The sequence below is a fragment of the Neomonachus schauinslandi genome, chromosome 4 (genome assembly GCF_002201575.2).
Source record: "Neomonachus schauinslandi chromosome 4, ASM220157v2, whole genome shotgun sequence".
Classification (NCBI taxonomy): Eukaryota; Metazoa; Chordata; class Mammalia; order Carnivora; family Phocidae; genus Neomonachus; species Neomonachus schauinslandi.
Window position 1 is genome coordinate 123,203,907 of NC_058406.1, and position 27,923 is coordinate 123,231,829.

At 36.8% G+C, this 27,923-nt stretch overlaps 1 protein-coding gene across 1 annotated transcript; it reads right to left on the minus strand.

Moving 5' to 3' along the window:
• Nucleotides 1-27,923, minus strand: VCPIP1 (valosin containing protein interacting protein 1). The gene is made up of 3 exons (XM_021688188.1): nt 24,971-27,923; nt 14,466-14,552; nt 1-2,637 (listed from the first exon to the last, which is right to left on the minus strand). Exons 1-3 carry the CDS (start codon nt 27,672-27,674, stop codon nt 1,772-1,774), a joined length of 3,657 nt encoding a protein of 1,218 aa, XP_021543863.1. The 5' UTR covers nt 27,675-27,923; the 3' UTR covers nt 1-1,771.

Genomic DNA, 27,923 nt, shown 5'->3' on the forward strand with positions numbered 1-27,923 from the left:
GTAGTTCTTTATGCAAAACTAATGCACAATATAAAAGTCCTAAATTTTCCTGCTCTTTAGATATTAAGATAATTGAAAGTAAATTTAGAAAAATCGAGATAAAATATGGTTTAAAATGTGACATTGTGATAAAATTAACCCAAATATATATCTTGCTCAGGTATCACCTGCAAAATGTCTAGATTCTCCATTCTTTCCTTATTCAAATGGAGTAGTTCATTTAGTAAGTGGATTAAGTCAGAGATACTTTCATAGAAAGAAATCCAAAACCTCCCTCCTTTGGAAACACAAGTCAAAGTACTGTCTATATTCGTTATGAATCAATAGATTGAAATTTTGAAACACCTGATAATATACTTTCTGATGTACATTTTCTTAGACTGCAAACACAGTTCTGCATCTGTTACATGTGCAAACAGAGACAGCCAGGCTTTGAATGCTCTAGATAAGAGATTGTATTAATATACATTTTGTCTTTCATCCATTCAAATTCAACTTAATTTCAGTGAACAAAGGAAAAAGATGGATTGAAATGTACATTTCAGAATACAGACTTGCAGAACAGGATAAAATAGTGCAATACCAATCTCAGGATAAACATTCTTTGTCTTTAAGATAATAAGCATGAAAGGCTGCTTTTTGAGGAAACTGGCACTAAAGATTTGATGAATACACTATTTAAGCAAATGCCCAGTTGATCAGGGTCTGATGCAGTAAAATTTGTATCCAAATCCAAGTGAAGCCAATAGATAAAGAAAATGTTATGGATGCTAAGGAAAAAAGGAAACATTTTTGGTTCAAAGGGGTTCAAAGACACTTAGCATATACAAGCTTAAATACCATTGATCAAAATTGTAGAACAATGTAACTCATTCGTAAAGATAAATTCTTATATATAAATTCTCTGTGAATCTGACAGACTCTGAAAATTAGAGATTAACTACTGCTACCATTATTTTTATATTTTATACCACACTTTGCAATCAACTTTTCTGCAAGATTAAAGAAAAAAGAATTCAGTGGTACTTGACCAGGCCAGGATTAAAAAAATAATGGTAACATATTATCAACAATAGAGCACACAGTTGGCTGTGTTGGCTCAGACAGCAACATTACTGAATCACATTGACTTTATCATTCTAGAATAGATATTGTCCCCCTAGCCTTGCTCAATCAGCAAAATGTTATATCATTACACTCCATTCTCAAGATAGTTTCATCAAGAATACATATCTCTATGAATGTGTTTACATTCACGGAAATGTCAGGATCCCAGTATCTAATAAATCCTTCTATGAATTTTAAGATACAATGTAGTTCTGATAACCTTCAAATTTACATAAATCTTTTGACACTCTAATAAATATGTGGAATGGTTACCTGGATGACATCAATGTTAGCAAAATCTCATTCCCCACTCAGTTCTAGCCTTTTCAGAAAATCAAACATTAGCAAGAGAATTTTCATGTTTGAAACATTAAGACTTTCATGGAATTAGAATTACAAAAAACTTCCAATGAACCACATATATGGAAGAAACTCATCTCAGCAGATCTAATAACTAATTTATAGGAATTCAGAGCCAGCCTGGGCAGCAGTATATTAAAAGCTATTGCCAATCACACACTTGCTGTCATGCACTGAATAACAAGATATAATCTTTGAATTATATACGTACAAGATTTTTTATGACTAATCAAGTTATGTGGCCCAGCCAACAAATGTTACATATTCACAATAAACATTCTGCCTTTATTAGCCTCTAATTAAATCAAGAGTGATCCATTGGCTCAGTTGTGTTTGTCATCTCAGCATCTTGACTATCCATCTCTTCAGGCTCCTCCACTGAATTTCCCTTTTGTGCTTTTGACCTTGTGGCAAATGCTGCTCCCAGGGCCTCTGCCACACAGCTATCAGTTGTTTCTGTATTCAAATTTTCAGTGCCACCAGTTAAAGAAAAAGATTCAGGTAAGCCAGTATGAAGATTCCCAGACTTCACAGAACTCACTTCTACTTTCCTTTGAGGACGATCAGATGGTGACTGCTCTGTACTTTGATCCCGCAAATGCTTGTCCATTGAAGCCTGGATAGAAGAAACCATTTCCTGCAATTTTTTTCGCTGGGCCTCAACCAAATCAGGATCAAGCTGCCTGCTGTCTCGCATTGTAACTACTCCAGGAGCTATTCGAATAAGCTCACTATTACTAGGAGCAGCTGTGAATACAGAAGGCTCTATTTTAATGGAGCTATTACTAAAGTCTGTCCCTGTGTTATGCTTCCTTACAACTGGGGCTTCCCTAGCTCTTGAATCAAGGTGCGGGTTACTAGATGCAGTTCCTAGAGAATGCCCTTTTCCCTGAAAGGCAGTTACATTATGAAGCTGCTCAGATTTCTTTTTCACTACTCCACCACTACCTAGTTTTAACAGCCCATGTGAGGGACTTGATTCTCTACTTCTTGTAGTAGCCTCTGCTCGAACCTGACTTACAGCCTCTTTAACTAAATCTTCAACATCAGGACCAATGGGGAAATGTCCTGCAGCATCCACACACAATTCCAGTCTATCTTCAGAAGCATTATAGACAAAGGTTTTGCCAGGCAGATGTGGAAAAGTACAATGCTTGCCATCAGCCATACCTAAAGAAGGAGAAAAAACGTATTTATTAAAATCTTACTTTAAAAGTGTAGTAAAGACAATTACAGTTGAAATAGTGAATTTTCAACAATATCGAGATCACAGTTTTGAAAACAAATTAAAAAATAATTTATATTTATTAATAGAATTTAATACTTTTAAAAAATATCACGACAGACCTTACTGTAGGTTCCACAGGCGAATTTTTTTTTTTTTTTTACAAATATAACCTGTTACAAAGTTAGGAAAAGGGCTTGAAACAGCTAAGCCATGAGAAAACACTAACAACAGTGTTAGTAAAACAACTGCTTGCAGTAAAGCAATAAGAAAACATACTTTCATTTACTAATTCAAATTTAAAACTTTGCAAAAATACCTATAAGGGCAAAGTGTTGCACAAAATATGCTGCAGTGTGAATTAAAATTAAAAATTATTAGTAATTCTGCTAAATTACAGAATACCAGCATAAAAGTGGTTTTCTCAGTGTACCTTAGGTATATATCTTTTACAAATATAAAAGATAATGAACTTTCAAAATGAGATATCCTATAGTTAAAGAAGTAATTATGAGGGCATATTTAGGAAAGCTAAGATTAATGCACTGTGTCTTTGGTATAACTGTAAGAAATGACACTTGGTCACAATAAATGAAAAAGATCTTGTTTAATTAAATTCCTTTGAAAAAGTTATATTTCATGTTACTCCTTTTATTCCTCTCGGGTAAGTCACAACCACCAAAATAAGCCTGACTTACAGATGCTCCTCAAATGGCCCCTGCAATTTAATTTACTTCTCATAGTCAACTAATGTAGCAATAGAAGAACTTGAAAGCAGGCTTCTATTTTCTAGTTGAGGAGCTTATTGTCACTATCTGGTATTCCAAAATTTTATACTTTTTCCCAGCTTGAGTATAAGAAAATTGTGTGTTTTAAACTATCCAATATCCTCACATTTTAAATTTGTTTCTCAAAGTATACTCCAAGTATGCAAAAATAGGGGTTTTCAAATTTTATAAAACCAAAGATTTTCTATGTCAGCAACAAAAGAAAGATGAAGTAGAGAACTCTTATTTTTATTTTTTGTAAGTAGACTCCATGTCCAGCATAGAACCCATGAAGCAGAGAACTCTTAATAACATATGGTGCAAATGGGTATGTTTATGGCAAAATATAAAGGCAAAAGCAAACTAGTTAAAAATGAATGAAATTGTTAGTGCTATACAAATACAGAGGTGGAGGATGACTGAACTATAGAATGCTTAGTGGGCATTTAGGTAGTCTCCAGTTTTGTAAGTTATTAAGAATAGTTTTTCCTCCCTCCTCTGAAAAAAGCTAGAGTGGTTCTAATGTATCTCACTGTGACTATTCCAAATAACCACAGAAAAGAACTAAACTGCAAATGAATAAATAACATACAGTAATTTTAAATAAACATTCATTTCAGCTGTAAGTATCCATTAATACAAATCCAACTAGAATTTCCTCTTAGCAGAACATTTTTGGCATAGGTAACTGAAAAAAAGAGACAGACAAAATTTAAAATCAGAGATGTGGTCTCAATAGTACCTTTCAGGCCACAACCCTTAGAATCGGCTTATTACCAATCCCCTACCAGAGATCTGTAAATAGCCCATGTGAGGGACTTGGTTCTCTACTTCTTGTAGTAGCCTCTGTTCGAACCTGACTTACAGCCTCTTTAACTAAATCGTCAACATCAGGACCGATGGGGAAATGTCCTGCAGCATCCACACACAATTCCAGTCTATCTTCAGAAGCATTATAGACAAAGGTTTTGCCAGGCAGATGTGGAAAAGTAAAACCTGGCTCAAGAAACAAAGGCAGCAAAGAAGAGAATTTTGAATGATTAAGTCCAGGGATGACCCTAAGCAACTTTCAAACATTCATTTCAATAGATAACACCTGTTGAGTCTCACTATGTGCCAGGAACTAAAATAGACCCTGAAGATTCAAATAAAATGTAATTCTTAGGAGATAGGTACAAACAGATCCTTATAATACTATCAAGTAAGTATAATGATGGGTATACTACTGACTTCACTGATTATTTGAGGATTAAATGAGAAAACACGCAAAGCATACCACAGAGTGCCTAATGTAAATCAGGCAGTCAATAGTTTTAGTTCCTCTACTAGATCAAAAAGTTTTGTAACTGTTTCCAGACTGCTATTGTGATGCTTTCCCTTGGTCATCCCTGGAAAGAATCATAGTCCCACATATCACAGTATTATTCACAATGAAACACTGGAAACAATCTATGTAAGCTTTCAACAAGAAGACAATGGCTAAGAAAATTACAGTCTATCTACCTGATGTAAGTAATATGCAGCAGCTATCAAGAATTGATATAAATAAGAAACCTATGATGCTTCATATATATATAGTAAAATGTGCATGAATAGAAGGAAACAAATCTAAGTACTATAATTACAATCAGGCCAAAACATGTATGTATAAGACAAATATTTAAAAATTATAGGTGATGTTTCCCATTTCTGTAGTTTCTAGACCTTTTTTTTTTTTTTTTAAAGATTTTATTTATTTATTTGAGACAGAGAGAATGAGAGAGACAGAGAACACATGAGAGGGGGGAGGGTCCGAGGGAGAAGCAGGCTCCCTGCTGAGCAGGGAGCCCGATGCGGGACTCGATCCAGGGACTCCAGGATCATGACCTGAGCCGAAGGCAGTCGCTTAACCAACTGAGCCACCCAGGCGCCCGTTTCTAGACCTTTTACATTATTTTAAATATGTTTTAAAAGTGCTCGCTTCGGCAGCACATATATTAAATATGTTTTAAAAAACCAATGCAAATACTTTACGGGTTGTGCTCCCTTTAAATCATTTAGGTTTTATATAACTTATATAGCCTTTTGAATTTTAAGAATCAAGGTGTTATTAAAATTCCTATATCACATATCAACAGTTCCATCACACATATACACCAAAAAATATGTATACTAATATTTAGGGCTACATTCTTCCTTACATCAAAACAACTAGAAATGCATCAGAACAATGGATGAATAATATTAAAATGATAAAACAGAATACTATGCTGTAGTGAAAATGGTAGTTGAACCCATCAATGTGAATGAATCTGAAAAAGTGTTGCAGAAAAGAAGCAAATCACAGAGAACGCATATAGCATAATTTTCAATTTCCATTTTCATGAAGTTCAAACACGAGCAAAACTCAACATTATAAAGATAGCTATACAAGTTTTAAAACTAAATTTGACATTCATGTCTGCATTTATCTCTGTATAAAGACCTGCAAGGAAACTTACATTTTAAGCAAAAGAACTTTAAAATATCTTTCCAAATATAAAGAATAGGAATATTAATAGTCTAGTTATATTGAGAAATATTTCTGTTCCAATGTAGATATAACCATCTGTTTGTTAGGGCGGATTTGAAAAAAGAGAAGTATGTTCCAATCTTTGGAGGATATGGGTATATGTGTTTTGGGGTGATATACTTTGATTCTTTGACCACAGGATAATAATAATGATTTGCCATACAAATCTGTCCTCAACAAAAGAGGTGAGGGGCACCTGGCTGGCTAAGTCAGAGGAACATGGGATTCTTGATCTCAGGATCAAGAGTTCGAGCCCCACGTCGGGTGTAGAGATTACTTGAATAAATAAAATTTTAAAAAAGATAAAACTCTGCCACAGATATTAGAAGAAACTGTATTTTGAAAAGTAAAATTTTCTGACAATGACCATTTCAAATGGTTGTTATAGTCAGAAGAATTTTAATTATTCTGCACGTAACAGCTAAAATTCTAATAATAACAACAAACATTAGCTAATTATTTATTAGGTACTAGGCCCTTTGCTAACTGCTTTATGTGCATAATAATCTCATTTGATCCTAACAACCCTGAGATTATAATAGCCACTTTACAAATGAAGAAATTAAGACTTAGAAGTCACACAGGGAGCAAGTGGTAGAACCAAAATTTGATCTCAGATGTTCTTACTTCAGAGTTTTAAACTACTTCCTAATAAGGATAAATAACACAGGTAACATTTAAAAAACTATAATGGCTATTGAGAGGTAATTCACATAAAATTCATTTTAAGTGTACAACTGAATGGTTTTCAGTATATTCACAGCATTGTGCAACCACTACCACAATCACTTTTAGAACATTTTCATCACCCCAAAAAGAAACCGCAATCACTTTTAGAACATTTTCATCACCCCAAAAAGAAACGCAAACCCATTCATTAGCAGTCACTCTCATTTCCTCCGCCTACTCTAACTCCCAGCCCTAGGCAATACTGATTTACTCTCTGTCTCTCTCTAGGTATGCCTATTCTGTGATATTTCATATAAATGGAATAATATACGATCTCTTGTGACTGGTTTGTCTCATGCAGCATAATTTTTCAAGGCATGATCTAGCATGTACCAATACTTCATTCCTTTTTATTGCCAAATAATACTTCATTGTATCGATACACTAAATCTTACTTATCCAATCACCAGTTGATGGAAATATTGGGTTTTTTCCACTTTTGACTATTATGAAAAATGCTATTACGACCCCTTTGTGTACAAGTTTTGCATGGACAGGTTTAATTTCTCTTGGGTATACACCTAAGACTAGAACTGCTGGGTTGTAACCATGTTAAATCTTTTGAGGAACTGCCAGACTGTCTTCCCAAGTGGCTGCACCATTTCACATTCCTACCACCAGTATGAGGGTTCCAATTTCTCTGTATCTCCTTGCCAACAGTTATTATCTGCCTTTTTGATTATAGCTATTCTAGTGAGTGTGAAGTACAATGTCATTGTGGTTTTGATTTGCATTTCTCTGATGGTTAATGATGCTGAGCATCTAAACATCAGTTTATATACTTAACAGTTATTTGTATACTTTCTTTGGAGAAATGTCTATTCAGATCTTTTGCCCATTTTTTAATCGCGTTATTTGCCTGTTTATTGATGAGTTCTTTTTTTTTTTACATTTTATTTATTTATTTATTTATTTGAGAGACAGAGAGAGTACACAGCAGGGGAGAGGAGCAGAGGGAGAAGGAGAAGCAAACTCCTCACTGAGCAGGGAGCTGATGCAGGGCTCAATCCCAGGACCCTGGAATCATGCCCCGGGATCATGACCTAAGTCAAAGGCAGATGCTTAACTAACTGAGACACCCAGGTGCCCCCAAGTTCTTTATATTTTAGATACAAGTCTATTATCAGATACATAATTTGCAAAAATTTTCTCTCATTCTGTGGGCTATCTTTTCACTTTTTTTTTTTTTTTAAGAGAGAGAGCAGGGGAGAGACAGAGAATTTTAAGCAGGCTCCTCGCCCAGTGCAGAACCTGACGTGGGGCTCCATCTCACAACCCTGAGATCATGACCCAAGCTGAAATCAAGAGTCAGACGCTTAACTGAGTGAGCCACCCAGGTGCCCATCTTTTCACTTTCTTGATGGTGTCCTTTACAGCATAAAAGTTTGCTTTTTATTTGTCTATTTTTTTTCTTTTGTTGCTTGTACTTTTGGTGTCATATCTAAGAAGGCTTTGCCAAATCCAAAGTCAAGAATTTTAGGCCTATGTCTTTTTCTAAAAGTTTTCTAGTATTAACTCCTATATCTAGATGGTGGATACATTTTGAGCTCATTTTTTATTTGCTGTGAGGCAGAAGTCAAAACTTCATTTTTTTGTATGTAAATATCCAGTTGTCCCAGCACCATTTGTTGAAAAAACAATTCTTTCTCCATTAAACTGTCTTAGCATTACAGCTAACATTTTAAAAATAATTTCAAACCAGAAACATAAAACTATTTAGTAAATAATCAAAAGTCATCCCCACAACCACCCACCACCTACCCCTCCCACACAAAAACAAATGAGGGAAGTTCATTCACTTGCATGAAAGTGCATATTTACCCTAATTACTGAGAATGCCATTAATCGATCCTAATTAAATACTAACTTTTAAAAAACCACTAACTGATATCAATATAATTCAGGATGTAGAATAATGTGAAAATGGGAAGTAAAAAGAAAGGGATGCAAAAATAAGGGGGAGGATGCTGAGAGAGAAATTTATAGCTTTAAATGCTTTTATTAGAAAACAAAAATTTATAAACAATAATTTAAGCTTCTACACAAAGAAACTAGAAAGAAAAGGGCAAATTAAACCCAAAGCAAGCAAAAAGAAGGGGAAAAAAAATGTAAAAGCATCAATCAATGAAACTAAAATCAGAAAAACAACAGAGAAAACCTGTGAAACCAAATCCTGTTTCTTTGAAAAGATCAATAAAACTGATAGACCATTAGCTGGACTGGTCAGCAAAACAAGAGAGGCACAAATTGCCCATATCAGAAATGAAGGAGCTACAGACCTTACAGATATTAAATGGACAGTAAGGGAATATTATGAACAATTTTATGCCAATAAAATTGTTAACTTGGATGAAACGGACAGATTTCCTGAAAGACAAAACAAAGCTTACTCAAGAAAAAATACATAAACTTAAGAGGATTCTATTAAAGAAATTAAATTCATAGCTAAAAACTGTCCAGCAAAGATAACTCCAAGCACAGATGGCTTCACTGGTGGATTCTACCAGTTAAGAAAGAAATAACCATATCAAAGTATTACAAAATCTACCAGAAAACAGAAGAGGAGCAAACACTTCCCAACTATATTTTATAAAGCCAACATTACCCTGATTAAGTAGTCATTTTAAGAAAACTACATACCATTATGCCCCATGAATACAGTTGCAAAACACTCAACAAAATCTTAGCGATTTGAATCCAGCACGCAAAGTTGGTTCAACATCCAAAAATCAATCAATGTAATTCACCCTACCAATAAACTAAATAGAAAAGCTGTAAGGGGGCGCCTGGGTGGCTCAGTTGGTTAAGCGACTGCCTTTGGCTCAGGTCATGATCCTGGAGTCCCAGGATCAGTCCCGCATCGGGCTCCCTGCTGAGCAGGGAGTCTGCTTCTCCCTCTGACCCTTCTCCCTCTCACGCTCTCTGTCTCTCATTCTCTCTCTCTCAAATAAATAAATAAAATCTTTAAAAAAAAAAAAAAAGCTGTAAGATCATTCAGTAGATGCAGGAAGAGAGCACCTGATAAAATTCAACATCCATTCAAAATATAAACTCTCAGTAAACCATCAATAGAAGGGAATGTCCTCAATCTGATAAAGAGCATTTCTGAAAAACCTACAAGCTGAATTGCTTTCAGGAACAAGGAAAGGATGTCTGTTCTCACCATACCTATTCAGCAATGAACTTATAGCCACTGCAATGAGGCAAGAGAAATACAAGGCATACTGACTGAAAAGGAAGAAATAAAACTGTCTTTTATTTGCAAAAGACATGATGACCTACACAAACAATCCCACAGAATCTGCTAAAAAGCTACTAGAATATGTGCATTAAGCAAGGTCACAGGATACAAGGTCAATGTATAAAAACCAATCTTGGGGCGTCTGCGTGGCTCAGTCGATTGAACGTCTGCGTTCGGCTCGGGTCATGGTCTCAGAGTCCTGGGATCAAACCCGACGCAGGTTCTCCACTCGGTGGCGAGTTTGCTTCTCCTGCTCCCTCTCCCTCTGTGATCTCTCTTGTTCTCATTCTCTCTCAAATGAATAAATAAAATCTTTTTAAAAAGTTTAAAAACCAATCTTATTTTCTATACACTAGCAAAGAACAAAAGGAGTTGGAATTTTTAAAAAAACATTTATTTATTTGAGAGAGAGAAAGAGCAAGAGAGACAGCGGGGGTGGGGAGGGGCAGAGAGACAGAGAGTCCTAAGCAGACTTGGCACTGAGTGCAGAGGTGACATGGGGCTCAATCTCACTATCCTGAGCTGAGATCATGACCTGAGCCAAAGCTAAGAGTCCAATGCTTAACTGATTGCACCACCCAGGTGCCCCAGGAAATTGCAATATTTAAAAAAGCATCTTTTACAACAGCATTCCCAAAACATGAAATATTTAGGTATAAATCTAACAAAGGATATGTAAGAATTATATACTGAAAATTACAAAATTTTGATGAGGGAAATTAAAGAACACTTAAATAAATGGAGAAATACAATGTTTTCATGAATCAGAAGATTCGATGTTGTAAAAATATAATTTATCCTCAATTTGATCTACAGAGTCAACAAATCACAATAAAAATCCCAGCAGACTTTTTTGTAGAAACTAACAAGCTGATTCTAAAATTTATATGGATAAGCAAAGCACCTAGAATACCCCCAATTTTTTTTTTGGAAAAGAATAAAGATGTTTGCAACAACATGGATGGAGCCAGATAGTATTATGCTAAGCGAAATAAGGTAGAGAACAATGAATACCATTTGATTTTATTCATGTGGAATTTAAGAAACAAAACAAATGGGGGGGGAAGCAGAGGGGCGGAGAGAGAGAGGCAAACCAAGAACCAGATCCTTAACTGTAGAGGGTAAACTGAAGGTTACCAGAGAGGAGGTAGGTGGGGGACTGGGTCAAATAGGTGATGGGGATTAAGGAATGCACTTGTGATGAGCACCAAGTGTTGCATCAAAGTGTTGAATCACTATATTGTACACCTGAAACTAATATTACACTGTATGTTAACTGGAATTTAAATAAAAACTTTAAAAAAATAGAAAAAAAAAGAATAAAGATGGAAGACTCATACTAACTGATTTCAAGAATTACTATAATGAGGGTGCCTGGGTGGCTCAGTTGGTTAAGCGACTGCCTTCGGCTCAGGTCATGATCCTGGAGTCCCGGGATCTAGTCCCGCATCGGGCTCCCTGCTCGGCAGGGAGTCTGCTTCTCCTTCTGACCCTCCTCCCTCTCCTGCTCTCTGTCTCTCATTCTCTCTCTCACAAATAAATAAAATCTTAAAAAAAAAAAAAAAAAGAATTACTATAATGATACTTTAATCAAGACTAGGTATTGGCGAAAGGAGAGACATAGATCAACAAATCAGAAAACAGTTTCTAAAAATAGACCCACACATATATAGTCAATTGATTTTTTAAAATAATTTTACTGATGCTATATTTTGCATATAATTCATCCTTTTCAAGTGTATGATCCATGGTCAATTGATTTTTGACGAAGGTACTAAAGTAATTCAATGGCTAAGGTATACTTCTTTCAATAAACAGTGCTGGAACAATTGGATATCCATACATTAAAAAATGAACCTCAACTCATACCTTGCAACATATAAAAAATCAACTTGAAATAGATCATAAACCTAAATATAAAATCTAAAGCTATAAAACTGCCAGAAGAAAACAGAAAAAAATTTTTGTCACCTTTGATTAGGCAAGGATGTTTTTGGATAGGGCACAAAAAGTACAAAAGAAAAAACTGTTAAACTGGTTACCAAAATTAGAAATCTCTGATCTTCACAAGATACTGTTAAGAGAATGAAAAGACAAATTACAAACTGGGAGAAAATATTTGCAAAATACTTACCTGATAAATGATGTGTGCCCAGAATATATAAAGAACTCTCAAAACTCAACTAAAAAGAAGATTCAAACCAATTTAAAAATGAGCAAAAGAAGGAAGAAAATAAGCACATGAGAAAATGCTCAACACCATTAGTTATTAGGGAAATGCAAATTAAAACCACTATGAGGTAATACTATAAACCTATTAAAATAGTTTTAAAAACAAAAACTGATACTACCAAGTACTGGTAAGGAACAGAGTAACTGGAACTCCAATACAGTGCTAAGGAATACAAAATGGTCCAGCTACTTTGGAAAATGGTTTGGGAGTTTCTTATAAAGATAAGCATATACTTACCATATGACTCAGCAATCCCACTCCTAAGTATTTACAAAAGGGAAGTGAAACATATGTCCACACACAAAGACCTATACACAAATGTTTATAGTGGCCTTATCTATAGGAGCCCAAAACTGAAAATCACCCAAATGTCCTTCAATCGATTATAGATTTTCAAAAATGTGATACATCCATACAATGGAATACTACTCAGCTATATGAGAGAATAAACTAATACACGCAACCAGATAGACGAATCTCAAAAGCATTAAAACAGTAAAACGGAAATTGGCAATTTTTTTTCTGTAATGGAGCAACACAGTAAATACTTTAGGTTTTCAGACCATATAGTCTCTGCCACAACTATTCAATTCTGCCACTGTAGTGTGAAAGCAGCCATAGACAAGAGGTAAACATGAGTGTGGCTGTGGGTTTTTGTTTGTTTGTTTTGCTGTGTTCTGAGAAAACTTTATTAACAGGCAGCAGGCCTGATATGGCTGCTGGGCAGTAGTTTGCCAACCCCTGTGCTAAATCAAAGAAACTAGACACAAAAGGTTATATTAATCCATTTATATGGTGATACGAAAAAGGCAAACATAAAGAGACAAACAAAATCAGTGGTTGTCAAGGCCTGGGGGTAGGAGTTAAGGGATTACCTAGAAAGGAGCACAGGGCAACTTTTTGGAATGACGGCAATATTCTGTATCTTGATTGTGGTGGTGGCTACATGGCTGCATATGTTTGTCAAAATTCATATACATACAAAGGGTGAATTGTACTGTATGCAAATTATGCTTCAAGAATCCTGTCTTAGGAAGGAAGGAAGGAGGAAAGGAAGGAAAGTAGGACCAAGGAAGAAAGGAAGGAAACCAACCAGTCAGCCATTCTTTGGTCCCTGATTCAAATAAACCAAAAGAAAAAAAAATTTTTTTTAAGACAATAAAAAATCACGGAATTGTAAAAGCTCACTGAACATTGGTGATGTTTTAAAAATTATTTTTCATATTTTTAATAGGTGATAATCATATTGTAGTTTTTTTAAAAAGAAAGAGTTCTTACTTTTAGAGATACATTCTGAAGTTCTTACAGATGAAATTATATTATGTCTGGGATTTATTTTAAAATAGTCCAGTTGAGGGGAATACAAATGTACTGATAATTGTGAAGCTGAGCGGTGGGTAAACAGGGGTTCATTATATTATTCTTGCTACTTTTATGTATGTTTGAACATTTCTACAATAGCCAAGTTGGGTTGGTTTTTTTGAAGAAGGGAAAAAAAAAGTGTGTAAGAGATAAAAACCATAAATAATGATTATGCAGTTAATGTCTATGGAGGTCAGGTAGGTGAAAAAATGAAAAAAATGAGTAAAGCCAAAATCATTCACATCAAATCTCTGAAAAAAACATGTGAAGTCCAAACACACACTGCTAATCATTCTCTTAAGACCTTAAAACCTGAAGATACAGTTGTATACTTTCACATATCTTTACAAAATGCATACACAATGTGAAGTTAAATGTAAAATGAGTAATTTCTTAAAATTCAGAAAACACTGAGGTGTTTTCTCAGTGTTTTGGACACTGAGAAACAACAACAACAAAACAACAACAACAAAACATAAATACTGTATGTATTTACATACAGTAAACAAACAACAACAAACAACAACAAAAATACTGTATTATCTGGTTCTGGTACATTCACTAGCATTATAACCAAATCTGTTTCTAATTTCTTTCTTTTTTTTGCTTCTAATTTCACAATTTGTCTTTAGTTACTAAGAAACATATACACAATTTAATGAGAAAATAGGAGCAAGAAAGTAATAGGAGACTTTTTAGTAATATTATAGCAGAAAACATAGCTGATCATACCAGGATAATAATCCATTTTAACTAGGCAAACTGCTAAAGAAGAACATATACCAAAAATTAATGATGGAAGTAGCTTTAGAATATCTGCCCTTTCTTAATCTTACAACAGCCTAAGTGGAGATATATTATCTAAGAATAAAATCAGATATTAACTATACCCATGGTTTTCTTCATAATATTGTAGAATACTCCACCCTGCTGGAACATGTGAGGAAGTCCCTTTGCATAAGACCATACGTCTTCTCCTGTAAAATAAAAACAGATATAGTATTGGCAACAAACAAAAGAGTTCAACCCAAGGTTGCTTAATGATTAACCTTGAACAGAGATTGCAAGGCAGATCTCCCAAATGAGTAACACAGCTTGGTATAACATAAAGAGATGATATGGAGTGATGGGACTGTGGTAAACTAGAAAATCCATGGCCCATCTAAAGGTGGCAGCCACTGCCATCTGCTGTCATAGAAGAGTGTAGGCCCAATGTTTTAAGACCATATGGCTTTTCAGAAGCCAGAAACCTAGGTTTTTCATGTGAATTCTCCTAATTTTTAAATGTAGAAACTAATTCAAAAAAGTCTTTAAAACTGCATGAGTCAATACTGGGCATATTAAACAAAATATACCTGAAGACTCAATCCAACTCAAAGGAAAGCAGTTCACAACCTTGAACTAGAGCAACAGAGAAGGTTATGGAAAGATACTTATTTTTAACAAAGTAAAATACAGAATTGTGTATTTTATATATATATATATATATATATATATAAGTTTTATTTATTTAACAGACAGAGACAGCAAGAGAGGGAACACAAGCAGGGGGAGTGGGAGAGGGAGAGGGAGAAGCAGGCTTCCTACTGAGCAGGGAGCCCGATGCAGGACTCGATCTCAGGACGCCGAGATCATGACCTGAGCCGAAGGCAGACGCTTAAAGACTGAGCCACCCAGGTGCCCCTGTGTATTCTGTATTATGTTAAAATCAAATAAAAATAGATGGAAGGGTCTAGGGAGAAAATAGGAGTAAATAGGAAGACTGAAGGTACGTAATTAATGTATTGTGTTGTTCCAAAGTTGACTTTCTTAAATAGAAATTTAGGGGAGAAATACCTTGTTGAAGAGATTCAGAATAACCTTTAGAAATCTACAAAATACCACAAGCAAATGACCATTCACAAAAACATTTTTTTAAGAACATCCTTGACAGTGACTATTTCAATAAGAAGTTTCAAATAAAAAGACAGATAATCACTGTTCAAAAAGTTAATGAAGAATAGAAGGAACGTAAAAATTAGTTACTTTTGAGGGTGCCTGGGTGGCACAGTCAGTTAAGTGTCTGACTCTTGGTTTCAGCTCAGGTTGTGATCTCAGCATTGTGGGGTCAAGCCCGGCGTCAGGCTCCACGCTCAACGCGAAACCTGCTTGGGATTCTCGCTTTCCCTCCCCACCCTCTAAAATAAATAAATAAATCTTTTTTTTTTTTTTTTTTTTTTAAGATTTGTTTTTTTTAAGAGAGAGCGAGAGTGAACACAAGCAGGGGGAACGGCAGGCAGAGGGAGAGGGAGAAGCAGGCTCCCCACAGAGCAGGGAGCCCGATGCGGGGCTCGATCCCAGGACCCCGGGATCATGACCTGAGCCAAAGGCAGACACTTAATGGACTGAGCCACCCAGATGCCCCAATAAATAAATCTTTTTTTAAAAATTAGTTACTTTTGGTTTGTGGAATGATTGTTTTTGTTTCTTTATACTTTCACTATTTTCTAATCTGATACTGTATATATGCTACATTTACAATCAGGACTTTTTTTCAGTTAATCTTAACAAAGAAAGGTTAAATTTTTATTTTTGAATGGAGGTTACTAATGACGTGGCTTAATCATTATGTACATGCAATCTCTCAGAGCTCTAACCCCTTCCCACATTTATAAACAGGAATATGAATTTGCATGGCAGTTGGTTGAAGTTTAGAGTACTCAGTACATCAGATTAAAGTATGCAAATTTTAAAAGCCTTGGCGCTTAAAGTTTCAGTTTACTAGAACATTTACTTACACACAAACACTTCATTCACTAATGATACAGTATTACCAGAATATGGCTAAATTTAAGGGTGGGCACACGAATTTAATTTTAAATTTTGAATATTAATAAAAGCCTCCAAATACAGAATGTTAACAACTTACAGTAGAAGTTCCGATTGCTGAACTTATCATTAAACTTCATTTGGATAAATTATTTCTATGGCAGGGTGGCTGGGTGGCTCAGTTGGTTAAGCGACTGCCTTCAGCTCAGGTCATGATCCTGGAGTCCCAGGATCGAGTCCCACATCAGGCTCCTGCTCAGCAGGGAGTCTGCTTCTCCCTCTGACCCTCCCCCCTCTCATGCTTTCTCTCTCTCATTCCCTCTCTCAAATAAATTAATAAAATCTTAAAAAAAAATTATTTCTATGGCAATAACCTTTCATTTAGTTATTATCAATGTTACCTTAAATGTACTAAGTATTTTATAAAGTACTCAGAATATAATTTATTTGAAAAACATATAAAAATTATATAGTAGTGGGGCGCCCCAGTGGTTGTCAGTTAAGCCTATGCCTTCAGCTCAGGTCATGATCCTGGGGTCCTAGGATGGAGTCCCACATCGGGCTCCCTGCCCAGTGGGGACCCTGCTTCTCCCCCTCCCTTTGCCTTCTGCTCCCCTTGCTTGTGCGCTCTCTCTCAAATAAATAAAAATTATATGGTAGCACTTAAGTTTTTTTGGTAGAAGTCTGAATAGGTCTTAAAATAGTGAATTCTCCAGAACTGTCCACCATTAAATACTAATTTTAAAAATGACATTTCCTAGTATTTTACATACCTTACTCTTCCTTATTTAAGCAGGCAGAACTCTAAGTAAGAACTCTATTGGAGTGTTTATCAACCTTGTTTTCATTCTGTCCCTCTAAGGATCTTTTTTTAAAATTATTCCTAAGGATCCCTTTAAAACATTTTGCTTAGCTGCCTCCTCTGTGGCATTTGAATACTACAGAAATACAGATATACTGCTTATCTGTTTATGTACTGCAGTATATCAGAGTTTTATTCATTAAAGATTTTGTTTACCCTCTCCCTCTCCCAAGAACCAAACTTCACCCCCCTTCAGAGCAGTATGTGGCCTCATTAAGTATGCATGCTCTGTTCCTTTAAGGGAAGGATAAATAAATCGAAACCTCTATTATCTACCCAGCTTTGAGAAGGCACTTTACACAGTTTTGTTTTCTCATCACAACTAAGCCCTATTTTACAGAAAAGGAAAGAAACTTAGGGAGTTTAAGCAATTCTCCTAAGATCAAACAGCTTGTAAGTGGCTGAGGCAGGATTTGAATCCAAAGCTTAAGCCCTCCCTTTCCACTGATATTAAACCTTTACCAGAGGTCAAATTGTGTTACAACAAATGACAGAACTATCCAGTCTTTTCTTGTAGAAATCCCTGGCATCAACAACTGGTTGGGAGGAAAAAATAGGCAAATTATTTCCTTTGGTATACAAATACTTCCACTAAGTCATGTTTGTTGGTAACAGAACCAAGAAGAGAGATTAGAGATCAGGAAGCAGGAATTGTGACACTCTGTACAAGTGCCCCATCAGCATCATACTGCTCTCCACTGCATTTGCCCCCATTCATCCTACAACTGCCCTGGTTCAGGCCTGTCTCCTGCCTGCAATACTACCACCACGTCCTCACTGGTTTTCCCTCCAGTCTTGTTCTCCTCAAATCCCTCCTTCTTCCGAGTTACACCTTTAATGGTTCCCCAAAACCATACCATAAAGCCCAAGCTCCTTTTTCATGGCAGATAAAGGCACTCGAAGAGTCATCCTTGCATTCTCTCCTAACTCACATCTCTCACTGCACCCTAACTTGACTTTTACAAAGCAACACCACCAAACTGGTCTGGTTCCCAAAGGTCAATAATTACTATATATTCTTTAAAACTCAATTTAGGTGTCACTTCCTCTTAGATTCTTCAGAGTGGCAGGTAGGTAGGTACCTTCCTTGCTACTTTTATGCAGATGAGCACCACAGTTCTCATCACACTGCAGGTTAATTTAGTGTACTTTTCTGCTTCCCCTTCTAGACTAGCTTCTCAAAGTCAGGAAAAGGTCAGCGGTCTATCTGACTTTCTATTCCCAGGGCCTGACACAGTGCTGAGGAGACAGTACCACTCTTAACATTCACTGAATGAATGTATATGAATGAACAGTATAAATGAGGTTTTTCCTTTTAACAATGCCTGAAAGAAGTTCAGAAAAACTTAAATGAAGCAGCACAATGACAACTGTTCTTCAGTGTTAATATGGATAAAATATAACTAATGGAACCATCTATACCTCTTCATGAATCTAATAAAAAAAAAAATCACAGCGAAAACGAAGGGAAAGACTTTTAGTTACAAACTTCCAGTTATCAAATAAATAAGCCATGGGGATGTAATGTACAGCATGGTAACTACAGTTAATAATACTGTATTGTATATCTGAAAGTTACTAAGAGAGTAGATCTTACCAAAAAGGGAAAGATTTATTTTTCTACCATTCCATTAGAAAGCAAACTCTTAGAGAACAGGAATAGCTTGGTAAAGCATTTGGCAAATATTATATTAACTCATATTTCTGTTAGCCCCCAATTAATTTTACTTTATAATTTATCTGTTTCTTCATAGTAAACAATAAAATACTTATATTCAGCACATTGTGTGTACATATAAATGTAGAAAAAAAGTCTATACCACTATCATCAATAACCTCTGTTCACATTTTGTCTTCCTCAAATCCTTCCTCCTAAGTCTTCAGTTCTCCTACCGAAACAGTAGTTATATATGGCAGTGGTATTATGGATGGTTTTTCTTTTGGTTTATCTTTTTTCCTCTTTAAGAATTTTTAATTTTTAAAAAGTATATTAAAGTGCACATTTTTTTAAAATATCACATTTTTTTAACTTTTACTACTAATAATAAAATCACGGGTTTAAAAGTGGGCTTAAAAGCTCATCATTCCAATTTTTAACTGGCTTTTTAAAAAAGCACTTTGAAGTTTCTACTTTGCAATTTATGAAGTGAGCAAATTTTAAAGTCTAACATCTATATGAAATATATATATGTTTTTAGTGAAGTATAATTGACACATGTTACATTAGTTTCTGGTGTACAACACAGTGATTTGACAACTCTATACGTTATGCTATGCTCACTACAAGCGTAGCTACCACCTGTCACCATACAACACTATTACAATACCATTGACTATATTCCTTACGCTGTACCTTTCATTCCCATGACTTATTCATTCCATAACTAGAAGCCTGTACTTCCCACTCCTCTTCACCCATTTTGCCCACTCCCCTCCACCCCCCACCATCAGTTTGTTTTCTGAATTTATGGGCCTGTTTCTGCTTTTTTGTTTTGTGTTTTAGATTCCACATGTAAATAAAATCATATGGTATTTGTCTTTCTCTGTCTAACTTATTTTACTTAGCATAATACCCTCTAGGTCCATCCATGTTGTCACAATGGCGAGATCTCATTCTTTTTCTATGGCTGAGTAATAAAATGAAATATCTTTGTAAGGTCATCTGGCTGGCTCAGTCGGAAGTCCCATGACTCTTGAGCTTGGGATCCTGAGTTTGAACCCATCATTGGTTGTAGATTACTAAATAAATAAACTTAAAAAAGAAAAAAATATGTATTTTTAAAGACCCCCCCCCCAAGATATCTAAAATTAACTCTGAACTCAAGTATCTATCACCATAAAATAAACTGGCCAAAATGTAAATTTAAACTAGAAACATGGGACTATTTCTACTAGAAATAATCCTAAAGCTATTCGTTAACTGAAAGAATTGTTGCCATCTCTCTACCCTTCCTGCAGATCCTCCCATCTAAAAATGTATCTACCTTACCAATAGTCAAAACCATTTCTAAGAAAGGCATGCCTGTTTCTCTCCTTATACCAAGTCCCTGAAGTATATCCAGCCCATACAACTTTTAGCGTCATCATTAGCATTACAAGATGTATTTATCATACATATACATGCACACAAACCTGTGTGTAAATGTTTACACACACACACAGTCTGATTTTCTCTGGGAAGTAAAAATGTTAACGACAACTATCATATTTTACTTTACATACACTTGAATTCTTTGAATATTTAAAAATAATATAATCTTGTAATTGAAAAAATATAAAGGAAAATAAAAGGTGTCAAAATAGTTGAGTACAGAAAGGAACAGAATCAATGTTTAACTTAATCTTCAAAGTATGATAGTATAAATTCATGTATAACATACATTTATCTTAAGATATATCTATATGCATCTTTCAGGAAGATAAAAGATATATAAAAATCAAACAAGTTTCTCAACTCCTGAAAGGCTGCTAACCTTTATAGTGAAGTGGGGTAAATATCACAAGTAGCTCAATTCTGTTAAAGCAACTCCAAACTGACAGATTCTGTTTTTCACAAATCTGTCTTTATCTCTTGAAAAAGAAAATTAACTAGAAACTTAGTGGAATACACTACTAAGAAAAAAAAAAATTAGCCTAGTATTTATGATGGCTGTTAGGCCATCTGTCATGCTTACCACAAAGAAAATCCACCAAAAAATGGTCTACAAGAAAACTGAATAACATATTTTTTAATGCCAAACTCACTCACATATAAATAATGAAGATGACAATCTGCAAAAATTGTTCAGTAACCTCCAACTAGTCTGGATAAAGCAGATTTAAATGTGAAATATTACAGGTAGAACATTATTTCATTTTAAACTCTCATATTCAAAGTGACTAGTTCCATGAATGGTTCATACTAAGCAAAAGACTGATGCATTTGTTGATACAAATAAATAATAATTATAATGCCCTCAGTTGAGATCCTGCAGCTAAGTTTATGGAGGTCAAGGACTATGTCTCATTCATCTTTGTATCTCCAGCACAATCTCTAGCTCATAGCAAAACATTCATTTTGCTGAAAAAATTGCATTCATTCATTCAGCAAGCATTTATTTGGCACCTAATAAGTGCCAGGCCCTGTACTAAGTGATAAAGTATTCATCAGTGAATAAAACAGGCTACCGTCTCTGCCTTTGTGGAGTTTACAATACAGTGGGGTAAGCAAATAAATAAGTAAACCAACAAAGAAGATAATGAAAACTTGTAATAGGGTATGAGAGAAATGAACACGATACAATGATAGAGGGGACCTACTTAGAGTGGTTAGCAAAGGTCTCTCAAACCCTTAGATAATGGTCAGAAAAAGTCTCTCTAAGAAGGTGGTATGTAAGCCTAAACCTAAATGAGAAGAAGCCAGTTATTCGAACAGCATAAGGCTTGATGCACTCTTTTTCTAAACTAACGTATCAGCAGCTTAGCTCGTATCTGGTAATTCACAAAGTAATTTCTGCATTTTGAAATTTGCAATTTTCTAAATAAGCTCTGTCGTTTTCCAGCCCTCTCCAAACTAAACATCAATATTTCTCCAGCACTCCTTACATAAGGTTGTATATGTGTGTGTGTGTATATATTTATTCCCAAATTGACATTTTTACCAACACATCACTTTTTATTAAGAATATCTTCTAGGGGGCGCCTGGGTGGCTCAGTCATTAAGCGTCTGCCTTCGGCTCAGGTCATGATCCCGGGGTCCTGGGATCGAGCCCCGCATCGGGCTCCCTGCTCGGGAGGAAGCCTGCTTCTGCCTCTCCCCCTGCTTGTGTTCCCTCTCTTGCCGTCTCTCTCTCTGTCAAATAAATGAATAAAATCTTTAAAAAAAAAAAAAAAAGAATATCTTCTAGGGCGGGGCACCTGAGTGGCTCAGTGGGTTAAGCATTTGCCTTCGGCTCAGGTCATGATCCCAGGGTCCTGAGATCAAGCCCCACATTGGGCCCCTCTGCTCAGCGAGGAGCATGCTTCTCCCTCTGCCTGCCACTCTGCCTACTTGTGCTTTCCCCCTCTCGGTCAAATAAATAAATAAAATCTTTAATAATAATAATAAAAAGAATATCTTCTAGAGATGCCTGGGTGGCTCAGGCAGTTGGGTGTCCCACTCTTTATTTAGATTCAGGTCACAGTCTCAGGGTCATGGGATCGAGCCTGCATCAGGTTCTGTCCTGGGCATGGAGCCTGCTTCGGATTCTTTCTCCCTCTCCCTCTGCCCCTCCACCCCCACTCATGCTTTCTCTCTCTAAATAAAAACAAAACAAAACAAACAAAAAGATTATCTTCTACATAATTCAAATACAGTTATAAGAAAATCAGAGAGGTAAAGAACGAATATTTATAGAGGGACTAATACAGGCCAGGCACTCTCTTAGTACTGTTTTACAGCAGAAAATCTCTCAAGTGCTACCGTAAAAAATTTTTTAAAAATAACAAAACACTCTTTTTATGCTCAAATTTGTGTTGGGAATAGATTTAAAGAGATGTATGGGTTTATAAGGTCAGCAACATAAATGTTGGAGGTAAAGAGGGAAGGGATCACAACAAGACATTATGTTGTTGAACTCATTGCAGTCCACAGTCTAGTACTCAGATACTCAGGTCCAGAAACCTCAAACTAAACTCAAAAAGTGACTAATTATAAACCAGAACTATATTTTACTGATTTGCATTATAAAATATATTATTATGCTGACCAGACTTAAAGTATGGATCATAATCTCACTCTTGCCATTTATTTATTTACAATGGAGAACACAGCCTTCTAAGTGAACGTAATCCTCATCTGCACTCTCACCTGTATATCAGTACTTATATCAGGAAGTTAAATGAGTGTTCAGAACAGATACTTGATGAATACAGAATCTCTAAAGGGATACAGTTCTTTCAGCCAGGCCGTGGTGAGGACTGATAAAATATTCCCACCCTAGAGATTACCTTTCTAGTTACCAGAATTTTCATGAACTCTAGATGATGTATCTTTTCCCTTTGTACAGCAGTGTCTAAACAGTGCCAAATTCTGCTTTTCAACTCTTTTTCAACGTTCAATGCTGACCATCCATTCCATTTCTGCTGACACAGCCTTTCTTTAGACATGTTAATGTCATCTATTTAATGCAATCAAAAACATTTCAAAGTGCCTGCAACCTGCTGGGCACTATACTAGGTACTGAGCATCCAAGTTTAGATAAGAGATGAGCCACATCCTCAAGAGTTCATCTTCTATTGAGGAAGGCCTTCTCTTTCCTGTTTTTTACCTGGGAGATTGCTAGTTTTTAAAGTACCTTCTGCATATACCTAATTTTATCCATTCTCTGCCGATGTTATTTAATTTTCAGAGTTCTAGGAGTATTTTATTGTTGCCCTGTGTCCCAACTACAAAGGGTATTTTGTAGAGAAGAGGCAACTGAAAGTACTGGGGAGTTAAGCAGCTTGCCTGAATCACTAATAAGCAGTGGAGCCAAGATTCAAATTCTAGGTCTTTCTGACTCCAAAGATCACACAATCTTTCATGTAGTCTCTAAGAAACCAGAAACCCTAAGAAACAGAAATACAGTGTGCCTAGTACATTTCTTGACATATCCCCCAATTCGATGGCTATGTCTGCCAAAATAAAATCAGCAATATCCAGTTATAAATGTGTACAGAGCTTTTAAATCTCCTATTAACTTCTAGGCCCCCCAAATTTAACAAGCCAGGAATAAATAATCTTCATTTTGGTAGGTCAAGGCCCAATTCACTGATATTTACTACTCTTAGAAAAAAGAATCAAAACCCAGATCACTTTTCCAGTTAAAAGCTCTAATCTCAGCAAAAATAAGGCTCTTCTAATATGTAACATAAATTTTAATTCTACTTTAAGCCTTAGTAAAGCATATTAAGAGTGATTTTGAAAACAAAGATTAAGCAAATAAAAATAATGTTAGAAGTGCACCATTGGATCATATCCCAAATCATCTAAAGCTTTAGATTACATATTTAGTTGATATTTTTAATTTATGCTGAATTATTAAAAAGAAATGCTTCTTAAGCAACCCCATTAACATCTACCTGTTTCTTGTATTTCTCATGAGTTATAATAGTTTATTACAATTGATGGCACAGAGTCAGTAAGCAAGGAAATAACTTAAGCACAAATCCTAATGTACAAATAAAAATGTGATAAACTGGGAAAGGAAGAACAGGAAATGGAGGACAGAGACTATTAGGTGGGAGAGCAGTGAGAATATAAACACCAGAAACTGCAATTCATCAAACAGGAAGTCCTGAAATCACATGACATGCAGGAAAAGAAAATTTAAAAATAAATGAAAAGGGACAAAGTGGGCAGGCTCAATAGAGCCCAGGAGGTAAAATATTTTAAAACGTTTTAAATAGATACACTATAAGGCTATTAAAAAAAATTTACAACAATAAATTATATTTAAATAATCTGGTGACAGTTAAGAGACTACTTTCACTTTCTTAGTTATGTTGTCCTAAATATTGACTTTAGTAGAGAATCATGCTAACATATATCCATTAACTGTAAAAAAAAAAAAAAACAAAAAACTAAAAATAATCTCCTCCTAAACTATATATATAATTGAAGAGTTTTTACGGTGACCACAGATTTTTTTTCACGAAGACAACAGAAAAACTCAATGCATTATATTCACAATTAAGAAATAACCATCTAGGTTAAAATGATCTTACCCATTAATGTTGCTAAAAGACACAAGGAGTACATTTCTTTGTCAGCTTGCTCCTGAAGTTCCTTAGATAGTTTACCAGTAACAGCAATCTCTTCTTGTTTCACAGTGTGGGCCGAGTGTGCTGCAGCAGACTGACTACTTTCTGCTTTACTTTTTAGAATCTCTATTGTAATTCTGTCACCATGCTGTAAAGGAACTGGCTCCTTTTCCATTCCTGCCTGGGGTGGCATTAACTCTTTAGGAGGAAAGCCATATCGAATACACTGTAAATATGGAGGAATGTTAAATTCTCTGGCTATGCTTTCCTGAAGTTCAAAAAAGGTTGTTGAAGACTTAAGTGTAACCATGGACTGCCGTCCATCATTAGTTGTTATTCGGATCTTTTTCTCCTTAGAAGTTGTTGGTGAATAGGGAGCCTTGGTAGGGGTAGCAGGTGCAGAGGATGCACCATCACGAATGGTACTAGGAGAAACAGTCCTGGGCTGCCCTTTTTGTTCTTGTTTTAACTTCTCTGTTTTCCGTTTCTGCATTACAGCAGCCTGTTCCGTAATATTCTGTTGAATAGTTCTTTCAGTTTTACTCATGTTTAACTCCTCCTTGTGCAAAGTTTTTGTTTTCTGTCCAGTAAGAATAATTTTAGTTGGGAGCTGAGATTCCGACTCTTGTCCTTGTACATCTCCGACTCTTTGGGCATGAGCACCATCTATATTTACAGGAGTATAATCATCAGGATTCTTTTTGGCAGTCTGATGCAATATAGTGTGGACAACTTTCTGAACTAGGATTTCACTCCCAAATTCACCTGGAAAGTGCTTGGTAACAAGTTTCATTGCAACATCATAAACATTACTATTCAAAGATGAATCACTTTCATACTGGAACCAATATACTGTTTCTCTGACCACTCTTCCACCCCATTCCAAAGTAATAGGAAAAGCTTCTGGTAGATTGTCATACTCTTTACCATCCCAAAAATGTTTGAATCCACAACCACATTTGCCACCAGTGGACCTAGAATTAGTTCTGTCCCCATCCAAATACACAATAGACCCATCTCCTCTGACCCTTCGCACAGATGTGCCATGGCACCAATTACAAGCTGTCAGGTTACTCAACCCATAGTCTGGTACCAGAACATCTTTCACTGAATCATATGAGCAAACTAAATTGTTCAAGGGAAAGCTATAATTTTTGTCAGGCCTCAGCTGTCCATGAGTACTTTTTGCCAGGTTATACAGTTTCCCTCCTGGAGCCAACCACTCTGGAGGAACATGAAGTTCAGAAAGGGCACCACAGAGCAAACATTTGTGAAGGCGATTATCCATTACTGCTTTTTTAGCAGCTGCTGTGACTTCTTCAGGCTGAACTCCTATCACCCCAGTCCTCCTGTAGAAATACTGATGGACATCAGCAACCAAACTAGGATGGATACCATGTTTGTCCATAAAGACTTCTTCCATAGCAGCAACAAGCCTAAGTAAGTATTTATCCTGCAAACTTCTGTCTCCTCCAATAACACAACCACCATCCTCCTCAAGTTTAATGTACTTTTTAATAAGGTCCTGAGGCACACCCCACGCTTTAGGCAGCAAATTCATAGGCAGTTTGGGCAAAGCAGCCCCTTTTATGCCTACCAAGGGGATATAATGGTTTCTACCAGAGCTACTCCATGCAATACAGATTGGTTTGTTCAAATGACCATCTCTCCCTGTGCACTTCTCTGCAGGGATGAGCCCAGGCAGAAAGGTGGCTGAATAATCACCAGAGCTTCTCATGCCACTGAGAGAATCTAGCAGAATAATAGGGCGATGTAATACATTGGCAAGGCCAAATATGTGGATGTTCCTCAAGCCCAAGGGAACACCCTCAGGTGGTACAAACAGAGGGTCACACTCATTGATAATGTCCTCCCATTCAGCAGCATCAATGAAGTCATGGAACAGGGCTTGATACTGGGCCAGGTGCTGCTGAAAGTGTTGTTTAAGATTCTCTCTCAAGGCATGCCAGAAGAGCTCCCGGCCTACTAGAGCCCGGGACACAGCATGCACCAAACAGTGTCCGTCCCCGTCCACATGAACTGGAATGAGGCATTCCTGGCTTTTATTGGCCCGCTTGATGTCCTCAAGAGTGTCATGCAAATACAGGAGGCTTCCGGAGCGGTCCTTGCCATAGCCCACGGTGTTAACATGCTCTGGTTCGATGAGGAAGGCGCGGTCACCTAATAAAGCGCAATCGAACAGTTCACCCTGGTTCATGTCCCGGAGAAGCTTAGCCCTGCCTGTCTGTTTATCCATTCCATAGCGAGCTAATATGGGCGACAACAATTTGCAGTGGTAGTTAGAAAGGCCCATCACCTTTACCAGTTCCGTGTTCTTCTTGGGTGCCCCTGTCACCCCGAGCAGCGCGTTCCGCAGCAGGTTGTGTAGCACTACGTCCGGGTCGGTCACCTCCTCCACCCCCAGCAGCTGTTGCTGCTCGTGCCGCTGTCCGCACTCGGTACACTCGATGCTGACAGAACCGGAGGCCGGGAAGAACAGACGCGCCTGGCACTTCGGATCCGGGCAGCTCCCGGAGAGGATTCTCCGGTCTCTCCGTTTCGAGAGCCCCCCCGGAGGAGCCGCCGCCGCCAGGGACGGCGGAGTCTGCGGAGCCTCGGGGGGAGGAGGTGGCGGAGGCAGCGGAGGCGGCGGCGGCGGCTGAGACATACCTCTCGGCTCTCGTGTCTCGCTCCGCGTCCCAAGCGACCCTCAAAGGCTCATAGCCCAGACCCCCACCAGCCCGACTCTGTCTAGTCCAGGCCCAGGGCGAATCACTTTCCTTTCCCTACCAGCTCCTCCTCCTCCTAAGCGAAGGCGGAAGCGCCGGACGTTGTTTCTCTTCTTACTTCTCCACTGCCGTAGCCGTTGCCCCGAACGTAACGGCCACCACCCTACCCAGCACTCACACTCACTCAC